At 33.8% G+C, this 19,229-nt stretch overlaps 1 protein-coding gene and 1 long non-coding RNA gene across 2 annotated transcripts; one reads left to right on the top strand and one right to left on the bottom strand.

The window, feature by feature from the left end:
* The first annotated feature begins 35 nt into the window (after positions 1 to 35).
* Positions 36 to 2,938, top strand: LOC120077601 (cytochrome P450 94A2-like). Its single transcript, XM_039031537.1, has 2 exons — positions 36 to 720; positions 1,896 to 2,938. The coding sequence occupies exons 1-2, from the start codon at positions 137 to 139 to the stop codon at positions 2,845 to 2,847; spliced, it is 1,536 nt and encodes a 511-aa protein (XP_038887465.1). The 5' UTR covers positions 36 to 136; the 3' UTR covers positions 2,848 to 2,938.
* A 4,909-nt stretch (positions 2,939 to 7,847) lies between these two features.
* LOC120078556 lies at positions 7,848 to 11,610 on the bottom strand. Its single transcript, XR_005482040.1, has 3 exons — positions 11,344 to 11,610; positions 8,050 to 8,194; positions 7,848 to 7,952 (listed from the first exon to the last, which is right to left on the bottom strand). It is a non-coding gene; the product is annotated as an uncharacterized LOC120078556 (long non-coding RNA).
* Between the last annotated feature and the right edge of the window lie 7,619 nt (positions 11,611 to 19,229).

Genomic DNA, 19,229 nt, shown 5'->3' with positions numbered 1-19,229 from the left:
TAAATTATATCAAATAATGAATTTTAGGACACATACTAAAAATTTCCGAAGAGGGGTGGATCCGTTATTTTTCTATATAAAAGAAAATCCCACCCATAAGCTCCAAACTCCAAGGTGAAAATTACAGACTACAAAAATGTTAGCACCATTATTACTCTTCATCTTCCTCTTTCTTCTTCCATTACTTTTCTTCATCTTCATCTTCACCAAGACTCCAAATTCCCATTTTACCCCTTCCATTAAACTCCCCAGATCATACCCTTTAGTTGGTTCCTTCTTCGCCGTCTTCGCCAACCGGCACCGCCGTCTGCAGTGGCTCTCCGACGTCCTCCAAGTCTCCCCCGCCGCCACCTTCACTCTCCACCGTCTCTTCGGCCGACGCCAGATTTTCACGGCGAATCCCGCCGTCGTACAACACATTTTGAAGACCCAATTTCATATTTACCAAAAGGGAGATTCGATTCGCTCTCCTTTCAGTGATTTTCTTGGCGACGGAATCTTTAACGCCGACGGTGAGAGCTGGAAATTTCAACGACAAGTTTCTAGCCATGAGTTTACCACCAAATCTCTACGGAAATTCGTTGAGACCGTCGTCGACGCTGAGCTCTCCGACCGCCTTGTTCCGATTCTGTACACGGCGGCGACGGATTGCTCTGTTTTGGATTTTCAGGATGTTCTTCAACGATTCGCTTTTGACAACGTTTGCAAGATTGCTTTTGGGTACGTACTAGAAAATTATGTTTTTTAATTGAATTCAGATTCCATTCTCTTGAATTTGTACTTCAATTTTGTTTCTAACAAATTCCAAAGTTTTATTATTATTTTTTCTAAAATCCAAAAGTTTTTATTTAATCTAGTTAAATTAACTTCAAAATTAGGTATAAAAAAAAACTTTAAAATTTGTCTTTAAACTTTCATGAGAGTCTATTTTGTGCATAATAAATCTAAAATTTGTGTGTGTAAAATGTGTGGATTTACTAATTTTAAGATTTTGTTAGACACAAAAGATTAGATTTATATTTAATAGATCAATTAATTTTAAAATACTTTTGAATATGCTTGATCAGTAGGCATAAAATGAAAAGTTCATTGACCTATTAGATTGTGGACACAAAATTGAAAGTTGGATGACATATTAAACTATTTTAAAAGTTTAAGCTTCGTATGGTAATCATTTCATTTTTTGTTTTGTTTTAAAAAATTAAGCTTATTTCTTCCTCATTTCTTACCATGATTTGTATATTTTTTTAGTATAATGGATAAATTATTAGTCAAATTCTAAAAAAAAAAAAAATTAAAAACTACTTTTTTTAATTTTCATATTTTGGCTTATTTTTTAAATAATTGATAAAAACTAGATAACAAAGTAAGAAATTTAAAAGTGAAAATAATATTTATAGGCTTAATTTCTCTAAACAAAAATAAAAATCAAATAGTTACCAAACGGTGCTTAAGAATCCAATAGATACAAAATCCAAAGTTTTAAAACTATGAACTTGTAATTTGAGCTTCATTTGGTAATGGTTTGATTTTTTTTTTTTTTTTTTTAAGTTTATGAAATTTAAATCTATAAACTCTTCTTTTACATCTATTTTTATTTTTTGTTTTATTATATATTATTTACCAATATTAATTTTCACAAACTAAGTCAAGATTTGAAAACTAAAAAAAAAAAAGTAACTTGAAAATATTTGTTTTTGAAATTTAGAATTTAACTAAGAATTTAGCAGTAGTTGAGAAAGATTGTAATGAGGTAAGAAAATGAGAGAAAATAAAGAAATTAAAAAGACAAAAAAAAAAAAAATGGAGGTATGAAAAAGAAAGTCGAGGGATTAAAGTAAGAAATTTTTTAATTTTTGTACAAAATTAAGAAATTTCGTGTAACATTTGAATAGGTATGATCCAGCTTACTTATCACCATCATTTGGTCAATCAAAGTTCGCAAAAGCATTCGAAGAAGCAGTTAGAATCAGCAGCCTTAGATTCCAATCTTTGCTTCCAATTGTGTGGAAACTCAAAAAATTTCTTGACATTGGGTCAGAAAAACAACTCCGGATCGCCATAGCCGAAGTTCGAAGTTACGCCAATAACATCATCAAAGACAAAAAAGCAGAGCTCAAAACCAATTCTTCCATCGCCGCCGTCGATCTCCTCTCCCGCTTCCTCACCTCCGGCCACTCCGACCAAAATTTCATCACCGACATAATCATTAGCTTCATTTTAGCTGGACAGGACACAACTTCGGCGGCGCTAACTTGGTTCTTTTGGCTCTTAGCCAAATACCCACAAGTTGAAATTCGAATTTTGGAAGAGATTAGCCAAAAAACTGAGGATTTGTTTAGTTATGATGAAGTTAAGGATTTGACATACACTCACGCTGCTCTGTGTGAGAGTATGAGGTTATATCCGCCGGTGCCGATGGACGGGAAGCAGACAGCGGCAGATGACGTGTTACCGGATGGGACGGTGGTGCGGAAGGGGGAGAGGGTGGCGTATCATCCCTATGCGATGGGGAGGATGGAGACGATTTGGGGGAAGGATTGGGCGGAGTTTCGCCCTGAGCGGTGGTTGGAGAGAGGCAGCGCCGATGAAGTGGCGACAGTGAAGTGGAGGTTTGTGGGGAGGGATAATTATACGTATCCAGTGTTTCAAGCGGGGCCGAGGATTTGTTTGGGGAAGGAAATGGCATTTTTGCAGATGAAGAGGATGGTGGCCGGAATTCTAAAAAGATTTCGGGTGGTTCCAGCGGTGGCGGTGGGGGTGGAGCCGAGGTTTGTTCAATACATGACGGCGAAGATGGAGGGCGGGTTTCCGGTGAGGATTGAGGTACGGGAGGGATTAGAATAGTAGTACTCTTAAGATTAATAAGGATAGATATAATTTAATATGTTTTATCACTATAGACTTTAAAATCTGAATCTAAATTTTATTATATTTATAATTTTTTTTTTATATTGTATTATATCTGTAAGTATTTTGAGTCTGATTATTAATTTACAATTATTTTTAAAATTAAACCATCTAAAAGATTAGTGGCAAACTTTCACTATAATTGTCAAATGAGCATAATTTTGGGGCAAAATTGATATGTATGTACTTCTTTAAGGAACACCTAAAATGAATAAATCAATTCATTTATAACTCACTCTACTAATGAATAATGTCTCAGGAAGCATAAATTACTAAGACAATTTTTAATAGATCACACAATAATTCAATGAATTGTGTCCTGTTAGTAGAAGTTAAAATATGAATATGTTAACATATAAAGACAGAAAAGGAGTATCGATATGTTTATGTTTAAAATATTATTTTGATCCCTATATTTTGATATTTATTCAATTTTGGTCTTTATATTTTGATATTTATTTAATTTTGATATTTGTATTTTAAAATGTCTAATTTCGTTTTATGAGGTTTTAATAAAAAAAAAGTGAAATATGATATACAGTTATAAATTCAACCCATTTGTGTTAAAAAAAAAAAAATGTTTTTACTTTTCAATTACTTTCTCTCTACTCCAGGGTCTCTGAGAGGAAGAGAGAGAGAGAGTGATAGAAAAGATGAAAATGGAGAAGAAAGAGAGGATGGAGGGGAGAGAGAGTAAATTAAAAGTACAAAAAAATTGATTTTTTAACCTAAATGTATTGAATTTGAAATTGTCTATTGATCAACTCAACTATTTTTTATTTTCAATTGATGGCAGTGACCATTTTTTAGCTTTATTAAATGTTTATGGATAAAATAAAACGACCATAAAAAAAAAAATATAGGACCAAAATGATGTTTTAATCCATTTTTATTTTACAACTTAGTTTATATATGCTATAGATTTTTAAAAAAAATCACGAGTGTTTTTAAATCTGTTAATAAAGTGTAGAAACTAAACAAATATAGTGAAAAAGTATTTTTTTATTTTTATTTTTAGTTTTTTGCTAAAGTAAATTTAGTTTTATGGGTATTGATATGTACCCATCTTTAGAGTAAGGTCACATTTACAACAATCGAAAGGCAAGCCATCAATGATAATATAAAAAGTGAGCTATAGTTGATTACTTTTGTTGTTTTTTACTTCAGTTCCGTAATCGTAATGAGATGTGGAGTTTACCTTTAAATTTGTAATCAAGTCATGTAATATAATTGAGGAATAAATGATACTTAATTTGATTGTGATTGAAAATAATGTGGGACTCGCTACGTTTACCGTTACTGTTACAGATATTATTACTGTAATCTTATGAAAATTATGAATTTGTCACATTAATACCTTTACCATTATCGTTATTATTAAGGTTAAGTAGTAACAGTAATCATATTGTAACGATAAAATGTGAAAAATTCATAATTTTAGATAAACACGATCAAAAGATTACAATTTATCTATCAATGAAATTTGATTTGGATTATATCAATTTTTACTGCAGTTTGATAACATAGACCTAAATTCAATCTCTAACCAAAAGAAAAAGGAAATTTTCCAAAATATTTAAAAGTTTTTGAGAGGTGTTTTGGTCAAAGTGAACAAGGACCACGGCAAAAGAGGAGTCAGATGCCATAGTGGAGAAAATGTCTTTTCAAAGCTGTTGGGTGGGTCATAAATTCAACTTTTACCAACATTAAAATAAACGAGAAAATTTGAAAATAAAACATTGAGAAAAACTAATTTCTTACAATGAAACATTGGACAGTTTACGACTTACGACTTCTGAGGAACATAAACATGGTATATATATTTGTTTAAATACTATTTTGATATATGAATTTTGAGACTTATTCTATTTTAATTCTTAAATTTTTGAAAACGTCTATTATAGCCCTTAAATATTGAAAACTTACTTATTTTGGTTTCCGTTGTCAAGATTCTGTTACCTCTGTGATGGAATAGTGAAGGTGATTGTAGTTTAGATAATTAGGCACTAAATAGTTTGACTAAAACGCCAAATACGCTTATGGACTTTGGACTAAAAATTCTAGGGTTCTAATTTATTTTCTTGTCAATAGGTTGAAATATCAATACCTAGCTCCTTCTCACTCCTCCATCTTCTCCTTCTTTTGGAGCTGCTCTACTTCGGAGATTGATTTTGAGGTGTACAATGCGATGCCGACAACAATAACTAAAAGAGACGGAATATTGCAATTGGCTCAGGTAAAAATTGGAGTTTGAGATGATGAAGACGGTGATGACAATCAACTTAGGCAGAATGAAAATTTAATTCACTTAGGTAAAACATAAATTGGAGTCTCCATCGAAATTATAATCGAAAGCTCGCTAAAATTTACGAAAAATCAAGAAGCTTAAACAAAATTGAAGTAAAAAAATAATTGATTTCCTTTTTTTTCTCCCCTTCAAAATTCAACTCTCCTATGTTCCCCCAGTTTCACATATTTTTTCCTTCTTTTAAAATATTCTTTCTTTTTATTTCTTTAAAAAACCTTATTATTTATTTATATTTTTTGAAATTAGAATCTCCAAGAAAATATGACGAAAATAGAATCAAATAAATCCAATCCAAGAAGAAGAAGAAGAAATAAAGGAAGAAGAAGAAATAAAGGAAGAAGAAGAGAGGAGATTGGGAGGAAGAGAAAAAAGTAAAAAATATCAGGAAACAAAGCATTCACAGATTGTATATGGATGAAATTAGATATGACATGTGTCGAGAAATCGAAGTAAAATGTTGACAACCAAGGGACCACAATAGTGTATGGCATGTGTTGAGAGATTGAAGTAGAATGTCAACAACCAACTGGCCAAAATAGTGAACAACCAAAATCAAACCGACTTTTGATTTATCTTCTAATTGAAAATTTAAACCCTAGATATTTTAGGGTGGATAACATGTTTGCCAGCCTAGTTATCTATAAATACAATCAAATTCACCATTCTGTTAAAAAGTTAATAGAATCTTAACATTAGACATCAAAATAGGTAATTTTTTAAGTTTAAGGACTAAAATAGACATTTCTTAAAGTTTATGGATCAGAATAGATTAAGATTCAAAATTCTGAGACTAAAATAGGATTTAAACTTTTTTTTTTAAGTTACAGAAATTTAATACTTGAAGTTTGAACTTATAAAAAGGTAATGATTGAAAGTTACATCTATCTCCCTACAACTCCTCTAATAATCATATGACAAATAGTAATAATGATGATAATTTAAGTTTTTTCAAAAAATCAAATTTTTTTGTTACATGACAGTTTTCAATTAATAATGGGTGGATTACACAAAAATAGAAGGCTACATCCGAATATATATATATATTTTTTAAAAACTTGCACTTGGAAAGGTATGTTTTTATTTATTTATTTAAATTTTACTATCAAATGATTTTTTTAAAAAGTAATACCAATAATAGTTTGATGATTATCATAACTTTAAATTTTCACTATTACAAAAACAATGTTTCTTGACGTTTTAAAAACCGTCATGGAATTCAGTGTCAAGAATGTGGATATTCTCGACGAGAAAAAAAACGTAAAGAACAATGACACTTGACATGTTTGAAATGTCAAGAATATTAGCATTCTTGACAAATAAAAAATGTCAAGAATAGTTTCACTTGATATGTGAAAAATGTCAAGATATACTTTATTTGATCCTTAAAAAAATGTAAAAAAATATAGGTGTTCTTGACAAGAATAAAGTGTCAAGTGCAAAACTTCTTGACAGTTTCCATTTGTCAGCAAATATATCTATATCTTGACACGTTTAACTCGTCAAGTATGTTTGTGTATATTTTTTTTTTTTAAATTTTAATATGGATGTTTACCTATAAATTGTTCTTGTATTATGATCAAACAATCACATATGATATATTATATTATGACAAATATCCATCAAACCAAAGAAACAACCAAACGCAATTTCAATCTTATGAACCAAAATTTCCTCCAATACATTTGACAAAAGATAACATTTTTCAACATATTGTCATTATAAAACTTTACAACTCCATGAAGGATTTTCTAAGTTAACTAGAAAAATATGGATAGATCCATATGAACATTTTCAAAAGAATATAAGAAACATAATTCTAATAGTTAGTCCAACATGAACAAATATTACATTTTCAAAACTTCTATCAAAACTACCATCCACCCTATATTAACAAAACTATATCATTCTCCCCATAGGAACTACCAAAACCACATTTGCAATCATCATCTTCATATAAACACATGAACAATTAACCACCTTCCCAAAACTACAATTAACCAACCCCTACATATGAATAATTCCAAAAAATATTTCACCTATATCAATATGTGAAGTAAATCTAGAAATTCAGCCAAAACAAACACTTTTCTTCAAAATGACCAAATTGTGCGACATCTACTATCACATGTAGCAACCCAAAAATTCAACCAACTCAACTCACACCTCGTCTAACTCGATTTGTGAGTAGGAGTTCCTTGTATCAATCTAAAAATATAAATGTTAAATATTATAATAAATTCTACTTTCCCTACACTATTTAAAATGTCAAAATAGTTTGATAACATACCAAATATGAGATGACAATGCTTTTTTTGGTCACAATATCCCTCATATACCTCATGACATAGTATCCATATTCAGTGCTCCCAAAATGTAGAGGACTACAGTAAAAAGAATAAGAAATAATAATAAAGTAATCTTTACGCACTAGACATCTATATAATATAATGAATAAGTAGTAATGTTTATACTTGCCTTTACTATTCTCCATAAGGTTTGCTTCTGGCTTTTTTTAATATTCTTGTGAGATTGAAAGATAGCAATAGCCCTATTTTCCAAGAAATAACAATAAATTCTAAAATAAAGTACACTTTAAAGCAAAAACGACAAATGAAAAAGGTTAACTTACGTGTCAATTATGTATCTTATATCTACTTGTGATGTTGTCCTTATTGAGTCTAGGTAATACACAGTATCATCATAGACATTTATAGGAAGTAGTACCTAATGATCACTAATTAATAAAATATAATTAGTATTTTTATTACTCATGCAAATTTGTTTGACTACTACATTAAAATTGATATAAAAAAAAAAAAAACATAACTCACCCAAGATTAAAAGGAGCAAGAACTATTTGGTTTGCTTTTGAGACCATTAGTCTACTATACAGGTTTCGAGTTTTAACTTTTTGAGAGTTATGTCCAGAAGAAATGAAAGATGGATCTACAAAAATGTAAGGACGAATGCAAGTACCTATAAAACTTGAAAAAAGTTATCATGAGCACGAAATTTGAATCAACAATAATCCAAACTTAAAAGAAAGTAAGATAAATTACAACTCTTCAACTACATTTGTGCATTAAGTTATCTTGAGCATAAAATCTTCCATTCAGAAAATCAAATTAATACGAAACCAGTGAAAGTAGTTCTCAAGCAACAAAAGCCATTGAATTGATATCAATACCTACATGTTCAGTTTTCTATATAGTTGTAATTAATATCAAATTTATATCTAATTCTTACACATAAGTTGCTATACCCTTTTTTTGTAGAAAAAAAGTTGTACTTTAACCTAATATATAAATACATACATACACACACATATAATTGTTGTAAGCATTGACGAATCCACTCTAAAATTCACTCTAAATATCGCAAACTTTAAAGGGAAGAAGCTTGTTTTCTTACAAAACTCAAGAACAAACAAGAGAAGAATATTGTTCTCTTGAAACTCAATTTTCTTCTATTGATTTGATTTCCTTCCTTCACTTAATTACGAATGAGGGGAATGAACCATTTAATAGTACTCAAGAGATGTTTCCTAAACTATACAAAATAAATGAAGTACATGTATACATACCATTCATATACTTGAACAATTATATGTATTTAGAAGTGTATGTATCTAGAAATTAAAAATTCATGTATTTGGAAATATATCTAGCAATGTATTATCCATTATGTATCTAGCTTAATTTCTAACATCCCCCCTAAGCTAGACTTCCATGACTTCGAGCTTATCTTTCATTTTCCAGAATAAGTCTTTCTTTAATGCTTTGGTGAATATGTCTGCAACTTGATCTTGTGTCTTGCAATACTTGATGCATACTTCTCCATCTTTGATCAATTCCATGATGAAATGATACTTGATCTTTATATGTTTACTTCTTCCATGAAAGACGGGATTCTTTAAAAGTGAAATAGATGATTTATTGTCACAGAACCTGATTTATTGTCACAGAATATGATGGTCTCTTTCCCTTGGGGATTCTTTAATTCATGTAGTACCTTTCTTAGCCAAAGTGCTTGACAACTGACTGTAGACAAAGAAATGTATTCAGCTTCCGTTGTTGATAATGCTATAACATCATGCTTCTTTGATGCCCACGAAACTACTCCAGACCCAATATTAAAGACAAATCCAGAAGTACTTTTGTAATCATCAATATTTCCTCCCCAATCACTATGACTATAGCTAACAATCATACTATCCATGTTCTTCTTATAGTGGATTCTTAAGAAGCATAAACATGGACACGGGACACTAAACGAATACGATAGGATACAACGATATGCCAATTCCTAAAATACTAGGATACAGACACATTGGGGATACACTTTTTTTTTTAAAAAAAATTATTTTTTTATCTTATATGTAAATTTAACATAAAATACTAAATGTCTTCCACTAAAAAAAAAAACATAAAATGTCAATTGTTAAGTTAATTAACCAAAACCATTATAGTTTGTAGATGTACAAATCAACAAAATACGTTGTCCAACATTCAACATAACAAAGCTCTCAATAGTCCATAGAAATTGAAAGGAAATGGAAAGTAGTAATTTCAAATCTCAATAACATCTTCATCCTTATCATTACCATCCTCATTAGTAATTTCAGCCTCTAATTCTAGATCATCCAAAGATAAATTAGCTACTCCAAGCATACTGACATCTTCAAAAGAATCAAAAGCATCTCCAGCAATATCTCATGACTCGGTCTCTCCTCTTGAATATTTTGGAGTTCTTCCGAACAAAAGACGAAGATTATTATGGATAAATACCAAATCTTCTGCATGTTGAGGCATCATTTTGTTCCTCTTGCACTATCCATAAACAAATTGATTATTTTCAACATTCTTGGCAGCATATATGTTTTTCAAGGCAAGATTTAGCGTATGAACTACGCATGATTTCCATATAATCGTTGGAAATTGTGCTTCGATAATTTGTTTTGCACCTTCACAGTTAGGAACATTATCTGTTATCACTTGAACAACATTTTCATGACTAACATCATTAATCACTTTGAGGTACTTATTCTTGATTTCACCTGAGCAATCTACTGACCTTAGAAACATTGGTATGCCATCAAAAATAGCTTTGAAGTTAATCAACGACCTCTTTTATGAGTCACTCCATTCGTCACTCACAATATTCACTCATTTTTTCCGCTATTCACCTTTAACAGGTATCAATAACATTTCAATATTTACCTTTTCTCTTTGCAGTAGACTGGTCCTTAACATATTATAATCAGGAGGCACATATCCCTGCAAGGGATTGTTTGTAGCGTAAGTAAAGACACCTATAAAATATAGATTCCTCGTTAAATGAAATGGAAAACCCGTAGAATAAAATGGCAAGCCCATAGAATAAAACATCCTAACAATGAGCATATCCAATTGGATTCATGCAGTCTTGTTGAATGACTTTTCTAGTGCATTGCTCTTGCTTTTCTTGCTATCTACGTCAAAGTTAGGAGAATTTCTCAAATTCACTCCGCCAATTGATATGACTGAAAGTGATCTTAATCTAGGTGGAAAAGGAACATTTTTAGAAGTCTTGCCTTCCATTCGGATTTTTGACCCATCTTCTAATTTCAACATATCCACTATATCTCTGGGAGTGACATTTAGACATGACCTAAGTTCTTGACCATTAATCTTCAATAAATGAGCTCTAACTCTTGTATGTGAGCTCTTCTTTGTGACATGGCAAAAGTTGCATTGCCATGAAAATTTTCACCTCAATCACTCAATTTTTGAATCTTAGTCACGTATTTCTATAATGGTTTTGAATCATCTTCAATGGGGTTAGATTCCATGCAACTACATGATTGATTGACAATGACTACTATTCATCGATGACATCCTAATATTTAACGAGGAAAAAAAATATAATAGATTTAAAGAATGAAAACCAAAATATGAACTTTGAGGAATAGACAATGGGTAAAAAATAAATAAAATATTTGATGACTCCATTCAAACGATAGTGCCACAGTGGATAAACAAATAAAAATAATAATACATGCATAGTGGGTATTACTTTAGAATATTGGTAAACAGTGGGTGGGTATCACTCCTAAGTTCCTAACATTTAAAAATAATAATACATACTTGATAGTGAAGTGGTCCTATCGGCGCCGAGCAAGAAGAAGAAGAACTAATCAGCAGTGGTGATCGACAAGCAAGCAGTGGTTGAGGTGCACGACAAAGAGGGTTTGAGAGTGAGAAATCGAATGGGTCTGTGAGGTGCACGACAAAGAGGGCCTGAGGGAGAAGAAATCGAATGGGTCTGACTTCTGAGAGAGAGAAATCGAATGGGTTTGACGTTTCACCTACTAGCTGTTGTGCTGCACATTTCCTTTCCGTGAGGTGCACGACAAAGAGAGTTTGAGGGGCGCGGGAGGTGGAGTGGAAAGCGGTTTTTAGATTTTATGATTTTTTAATTTTTTTTTTTTAAAAGTAGGTAATGGGCTTCTAATTTAGGCCCAATTTGAACCCATTTTTCTTTAATTTTTTTATTCAGCATGTTCGAGAAGGCTCTTTTTCGTGTCCTAAGGTGTTCGAAAATAAAAAAAAAAGACAAGAAAATTGGTGTGTCAGACACGTGTCCCCAACGTGTCCAAACGAATCCATGTTTGACACGTGTCCGACACCGATACCATTTATAATATGAAGTGTCCGTGCTTCATAGATTAATTCCATGATCAATAGTTTTAAGAATATATCTAAGAACTCTCTTTCCAGTTTTCCAATGACTTCTCTTTGGTGATGTCATAATTCTGCTCAATAAACTAACTGAGAACATAAGATCAGGTCTAGATGTAGATAAATATATTAAACTCCCAATAAGACTTCTATAGATGGTGGCATCAAAAGCTTTTCTATCATCATGTTTGCTTAGTTTTAAGCCTAGTTCCATAAGAGTATTGGCAAGCTGAGCTTTCTCCATTTTGAACTTTACCAACAAGTCTCTTGCATACTTCTTTTGAGAAATTGCAATCCCATCATCACCTTGCTTAACTTCAGTACCAAGAAAGTAATGAAGTAAACCCATGTCAATCATCTCAAATTCATGCTCTTGAAGGATCTCTTGACGAAGAGCATCCATGAGCGAGTATGGATCTTTCCGATTTTACCGTCACTGAAATACAACATATACATTTTAATATACAATTATGCAAAATTACACTGCTTAAAGGCATGCTTCGAACAATAAAGTATAAGGGAAAAAGTTCTCATACTAGTTGAAGATGCTCTTCAAGCTTTGGAACTCAGATGCAACGGAAGACCTCTAAGTGATGTCTGTCACCCCAGCAAACAAGTCCTATGCAGCAGCATGAACTATCACGAACAAGTGAATACAGCGAGGACGACACCACCAATAGGAACCTTTGGTATTCTCGGAGTAAGAATCCAAAGTGTGGTCTTTGATGAGTTTGGTAGAGGTAGGAGGAAGAATAAATCATGTAGACGATAAGCAAGTGGGAGAGAAAATGAAGTTATCGTATAGCTAAATTCTTATCGTTTAGAAGAAGCTACATGATCGTATAGGTTTTATTAAGTAATCGTTTAGTAAAAGGTGGATGATCGTTTAGAAAACACGACACACTATGCGATCGTTTAGGAAAGCTAAGCGATCGTTTAAGCGCGAGGTGTGTGATTGTTTAGGCGCTGAGCGGCTATCGTATAGGCTCTCGACTATTCGATCATTTATGTTTTCACACGGATGCCAAATTTTTCCGAACTTTTGTAAAATGAAACTAATTTTCATTTTATTCTTTGGTTACTATAACCGAAGCGGCTGCTCCTACTAATGCACGTTCGAGAGAAATTTTAGGCCAATTATCATATAATTAATTAATTAAATAATTAATAAATATAATCATATTATATTCTTACCCTATAGTTTGATATCACATATCTACTATAGTAATCTCTTCTTCTTGTCAATTTGAACATTTCAAATTAATCCAAACACTGATTCTCGATTTTATCCAAGTTACTTAGGGGACCTAATGAACCTGTGGCTCGAAGCTTCAACGGTAGTGAATAGCTTACTAAACTCTTTAGCCACGAGATCCACCATCTGTTAACTGTTAGGCATTCCACTAAAGACCAACAGCTGAACTCTTCTTACCACAGATATATTTCTGTGTCCATCGGATATAACCAATCATGAGTACGATGACTCTTCACAGTTACTCGTAAGTACAGCTGGGCTAAATTATCGTTTTGCCCCTATAGTTACATCTCACTCCTTAAGTACCACTGATTCCTTTAATGAACAATACAACATAGTCCAACTATGTGTGAACACTCTTGGGCCAAGAGAAGGTGTGTGACGCCACATTGTTCAAGCCCTAGAATCAGTCCTTAAGAGAGCTATCTATTTACTTACCCCTACTTCAGGGAAGGAGTGAATTCCATCTTGTGTAGCTGAGTTCCCAGCTCCCAAATCAGACGAATCCCCAAAATGGTAGGTTTGAATCAGTGACTTGGCCACTCGCACCCATATAAATCAAAGGACTGCCCTTAATGGCAGGACTTCCCAACTCACTCAGGATTGAGGTCATGTTACCTATAGTCATCCTAGTGAAGTGAAATCTTTGTCATGAACAGTGTTATATAACGAGACGTTAATACTTCGTGGTCAGGTCTTATAAAAACTCTTTGTATAGGACGCCCCCGCTCGCATGTCCCTAACACAAATGATCAGGATCAGACCATCTGTGACAAATCACAACACTTGTGACCATTCCGTAAAGTGGGCCGCATCCGTAGCATTAATAGGATAAGGTTTGCCTCCTATATCCATATACTACAAACCATTTTGGTTATCACTCAAGACATGATCCACTTGTATGTCACCACATACATGCTTAAGTTACATACAGATAACCAGGGATTTTAAGTTTATTGGTTTGTGGTAAAGCAAATAAAACATGCAATTGAGCAAAATACAAGATGTGAAGTAAATATCATCTATTATACAACACAAGCGTTTGTACAAACTATTTACAAACTACAGCATATGAGACTTTAGGGCATCAACCCCAACAACTCTCTGTTGTCCTAAATAACTATGATCCATTTGTTTACAAGCCAAAACTACTCAACATTAATGGTCAAATGCATTTCAAGACTCAGGGAAGACTGTATGATTTAAGGTTCAAAACTCTTCAATCGTTTACTTAAAGGTAGCTCAATCATGTAGATGAAGCTCCAAAGAACTAGACGATAGTTCAATTATGTAAACGATAATACGAAGCACCAGACGATCGTGTAGACGATAGTTGAGAAGAATTAAACGATCATATAGATGACAGTCGAGGAACTAGATGATCGTATAGACGATGCGATATGGAGCTAAGCGATCATGTAAATAATGCAATAGGAACTAAACGATTGTGAACATGATACTTAAGTAAAAGATAGACAAACGTAGAGAAAGAAAGAAAGAACACAAGTATTTAAGTGGTTCGGCCAAAGGCCTATGTCCACAGTGCAAATCGGAAGGGTCTTTTTTATTACTTCTTCTTTAAACTTTTTACAGAATGAATGCCTTGCTCTCTCTCTCTTGTTATTTTCACATTCGTTTTCTTTTTATACAGGTGCTCATGGTCAACAAAGAAGCTCTGGTGGTTATAACAATATAACAGAAAGAAGATAACAACGTTCAACTGCCTGTAACTTCATTTCTTGTCTTCGGTTCTTTTTGTAACAATCTCCATCTTTGTAGGCATCCAAAGTACCTTTCCCACTTTGCTTGTTGAACTGACTTAAGCTAACCTTTTTTAGGTAACTTGAACCCGAGGAGGTCCAAGCATCGACCAAGCTTGCTTAGAGGAACTGTCTTGGTCAACATGTTAACCATATTGTTTGAGGTATGTATCTTTACTACCTCAACTTCCTCTTTCTCAATCTCCTGTCTGATAAAATGGTACTTGATGTCAATATGATTGGTTCTGCCGTGAAACTGTTGGTTTTTAGATAAGTAGATTGTGCTCTGGTTGTCACAATATATTCTCACCTTTTTTTGTGTAATGTCGAAATCGTTTAGTAATCCTTTCAGCCATAAACCTTCTTTTACAGCCTTAGACAGTGCTATAAACTCAGCTTCTGTTGTGGAAAAGGCCACAACAGACTGCAAACTAGCCTTCCAACTTATCTGATTGTTTCCCCATAGGAAAACATAACTAGATAGTGAGCGCCTCCTATCCAAATCCCCTGCACAATCAGCATCAACATAACCATACATTCCATCATTGGAAGGCTCATTCTGTCTATATAAGATCCTTGCTTCATTTGATGAACAGAGATACCTTAGTATCCTTTTGACTGCTCCCCAATGTCGTTTACCAGGATTTGCCATGTACTTACTGACCAAACTTGTAGTATAGGACATATCTGGTCTGGTTGAAGTCATTAGGTACACTAGAGATCCCACTGCTTGGGAATAGGGAACAACCTTCATATGGTTTATGTGATCTTCATTTGTGCTTTTAGGACTATTTGCAGCTGGGAGCTTAAAATGAAGTGCAAGAGGAGTGCCAACTGGGTTAGCACCTTCCATTTTGAACCTCTACAACATTTTTCCACAATATTCTGATTGACTCACATGCAATCTGTCATGTCTTCTATCTCTTTCAATCTCAATGGCTAGAATCCTTTTAGATTCCCCTAGGTCTTTCATATCAAACTCTTTCTTTAAGAGTATTTTGACTTGCCCCAACTATTCTTTGGAACTTCCAACCAATAACATATCATCTACATAAAGGAGTAGATAAACTGGTTCCTTGAAGCTTTTCGAGTTTGTATACACAAACCAATCATAAGAGCTTCTCTTGAATCCCATTTTGGAGATTACTTCATCAAATTTCTCATACCAACACCTTGGTTACTGCTTGAACCCATAGATAGACTTGTTTAGTAGACACACCAAGTTTTCTTCTCCTTTCTTCACATACTCTTGAGGTTGCTTCATGTAAATAGTCTCATTCAACAATCCATGTAAGAAAGCTGTCTTCACATCCAACTGGTGTAACTCCAAATCCTTTTAAACAACTAAGGAGAGGAGTAACATAATGGATGTGTGTTTCACCACTAGAGAAAATACCTCAGTGTAATCAATACCTTCCTTTTGTGTGAACCCCTTAGCAACTAGTCTTACCTTGAACCTAGACTTTTGTACCCCTGGAATTTCTTCCTTGAACTTGTAAATCCACTTACATGAAATAGATTTGTACCCTTTAGGAAAAGGTACTAGCTTACAGGTATCATGTTGGTTGAAGGACCTCATTTCATCATTCATTGTCTCAATCCACTGTATAGCATCAGGAATGGTAGTTGCTTCCTCAAAGTTGGTAGGTTCATTGTTACTTAATGAAATGGCAACACTCAAAGCAACACTGGCAAAGTCAGATTCTTGATATCTTGCAGGTGGCACAATGGTTCTTCTACTTCTGTCTCTTGCTAAGGAATAATTCTATAAATCTCCATGTGTCTCTACTTGTTCACTTGACATAAGTTCACTAGTCTCAGCAGTGTCATCACCTTCAACATCTAGATTTTGAGAAGAAAAAGAAGCTCGTTGATCATTTTGAGCCTCCACCTCAAACCTTGTGCTACTAGTCTTAGACATGGATGTAGATTATTGCTTGGACATCATAAACATTTCATTTTCTTTGAACACAACATCTCTACTATTAACACATCTCTTCTCAACAAGATGCCATAGTCTATAATCCTTCACTCCTGGTGTAAAGCCTAGAAATGTGCATTTGACAACCTTAGGTTTCAACTTACCTTGACTTTGATGGACATAGCCTACATACCAAAACACCTTCAAGTGTTCCAGCTTGGGAAATTGTCCTGCCCATCTTTCTTATGGAGTTTTCAGCCCAATGGACTGATGTGGGCACCTATTTAGAGTGTAGATTGTGTAAGACACAGCTCCAACCCAATATTTCTCAAGCAAAAGTGCATTGGACAGCTGACATCTCACCCTTTCAAGCACTATTCTGCTCAATCTTTTAGCAACTTCATTTTGTCGAGGTGTATACCTCACCGTTCTGTGCCTCACAATACCATTTTACTTGCAAAATAAGTTGAACTCCTCTCCAGAAACTCTAAACCATTGTCAGTTTTCAAGTGTTTAATATGTTTAGATGTTTGCTTTTCAATCAAGGTCTTCCATTCTTTAAATCTACTAAACACTTCATCTTTGGTTTTTAGAAAGTAAACCTAACTCTTCCTTGAGTAATCATCAACAAAGGAAAAAAAGTACCTTGCTCCACTTAATGAAGGAGAGTGTGCTGGCCTTTATAAGTCAAAATGCACATATTCAAGTATCTCCTTGGAGGTGTGTTGTCCTTTAGGGAAGCCTTTGAAGGAAATCGATAACGATAATTTCCATGAGCAGTGAAAAAGATTATTCTAAATTACAATCATGTATGAACATTAAAAATTACAATCGAAATAGAAACAAATGGTTATGGAATCAATATAGAAATTACAGCATGAAACAACAAGAAATCAAGGAGAAATCTCTACGAACATTTGTAGACTCGTCTCCATGCTCCTTGCTCACGAACGCTTGAATAAGCAACCTCAAACGCTCGAACAACACGACCACTACATAGCAAGAACACTGTGCACTCGTCCTCTGTGATCGCCTCAGTCACGAACACCCCAACAGCACGAACAATCTCCACGAACCTCGACGACGTCAAGTTGAGTATGACACCACCAAGAAGGGTACCTTGGTATTCTCAGTGTGAGAATCCAGAGGATGGGTTCTCTGTGGACTTAGATTGAGGTAGAAGAAGGAGGATTCAATATCGTGTAAATGATCGGGCAAGTGGGAGAAGGCTGAACCTATCGTATAGGTCGAAGCCCAATTGTTTAGCAAAAATTAAGCGATCATCTAGCAAAAGCTAAGAGATCGTCTAGCTCATCGCTTAGCAGTGTGTCTGTCGCCTACAAACACTACATGATCGTTTACCTTTTTCAAGTTGCCCCTTAGTAAATCCATATTTACTTGACAACTTCTTTTCTGAGAGAAAATTCACAAATTCAACATTTGCAAAACTTACTAAAATTAGGATAACAATTTTTCTTTTATCTCACGGTTACCATGAATCACCTATAACTACCCACTCAATTGGTTATTAAAGAAAAATATTTAATTATCTAATAATTAATATTATTATAAATATAAATGATAACCAACTTATCATATTATATTTATAACCTATAGTTTTAAATATTTCATCTCATGAAACATACAAACCATAGTTCTTTTTCTTTTCCATGGCACTTAACGTAAATCTCATTTACTTTAATCCTCCACTAGATGTATCTCATACACCATACCGATCATATCATATATAATCAAAATACCTATTGTCAATTTGAACATTTCAAATCAACACCAAGAACTGATCCTCAACTGAATCCATTAAGCTACCAAGGGGTTATAGACCTGTAGCTCGAAGCTCGAACAGTACATGAATAACTGACTAAACTCTTTAGTCATGGGATCCACCATCCGTTAACTACCAGGCACTCCACTAAAGACCGATAGCTAAACTCTTCTTACACAGATATATTATGTGTCCATCTTAACCAATCAGCAGTGCAACAACCATTAACAGATCACTCGTAAGTATAGCTGGGCCTGTAGTTACATCTAACTCCTTCAGTACCACTGATCCCTCTAATGAACATAAGTCATAGTTCTACTATGACTAAGTCCTCTCTCAAAGAGAAGCTGTGGTCACTATGTTCAAGCCCTGGAATCAGCCTTTAAGGGAGCAATCTCTCTACTTATCCCTGTTTCGGGAAAGGAGTGAATGCCATCTTGTGGATTGAGTTCCCAGCTCCTAGATCAGACAAGTCCCCAAAAAGGTAGGCATGTTGAGTTGACAATCTGGCCACTCTCACCCATACTAATCAAAGGACCGCCCTCAAAGGCAGGAGTTTCCAAAACACTCAGG

This window comes from Benincasa hispida, chromosome 5, assembly GCF_009727055.1.
Source record: "Benincasa hispida cultivar B227 chromosome 5, ASM972705v1, whole genome shotgun sequence".
NCBI classification, from domain to species: domain Eukaryota; kingdom Viridiplantae; phylum Streptophyta; class Magnoliopsida; order Cucurbitales; family Cucurbitaceae; genus Benincasa; species Benincasa hispida.
Note: the sequence above shows the minus strand (reverse complement) of the source record. Positions and strands in the feature narration are given on the sequence as shown.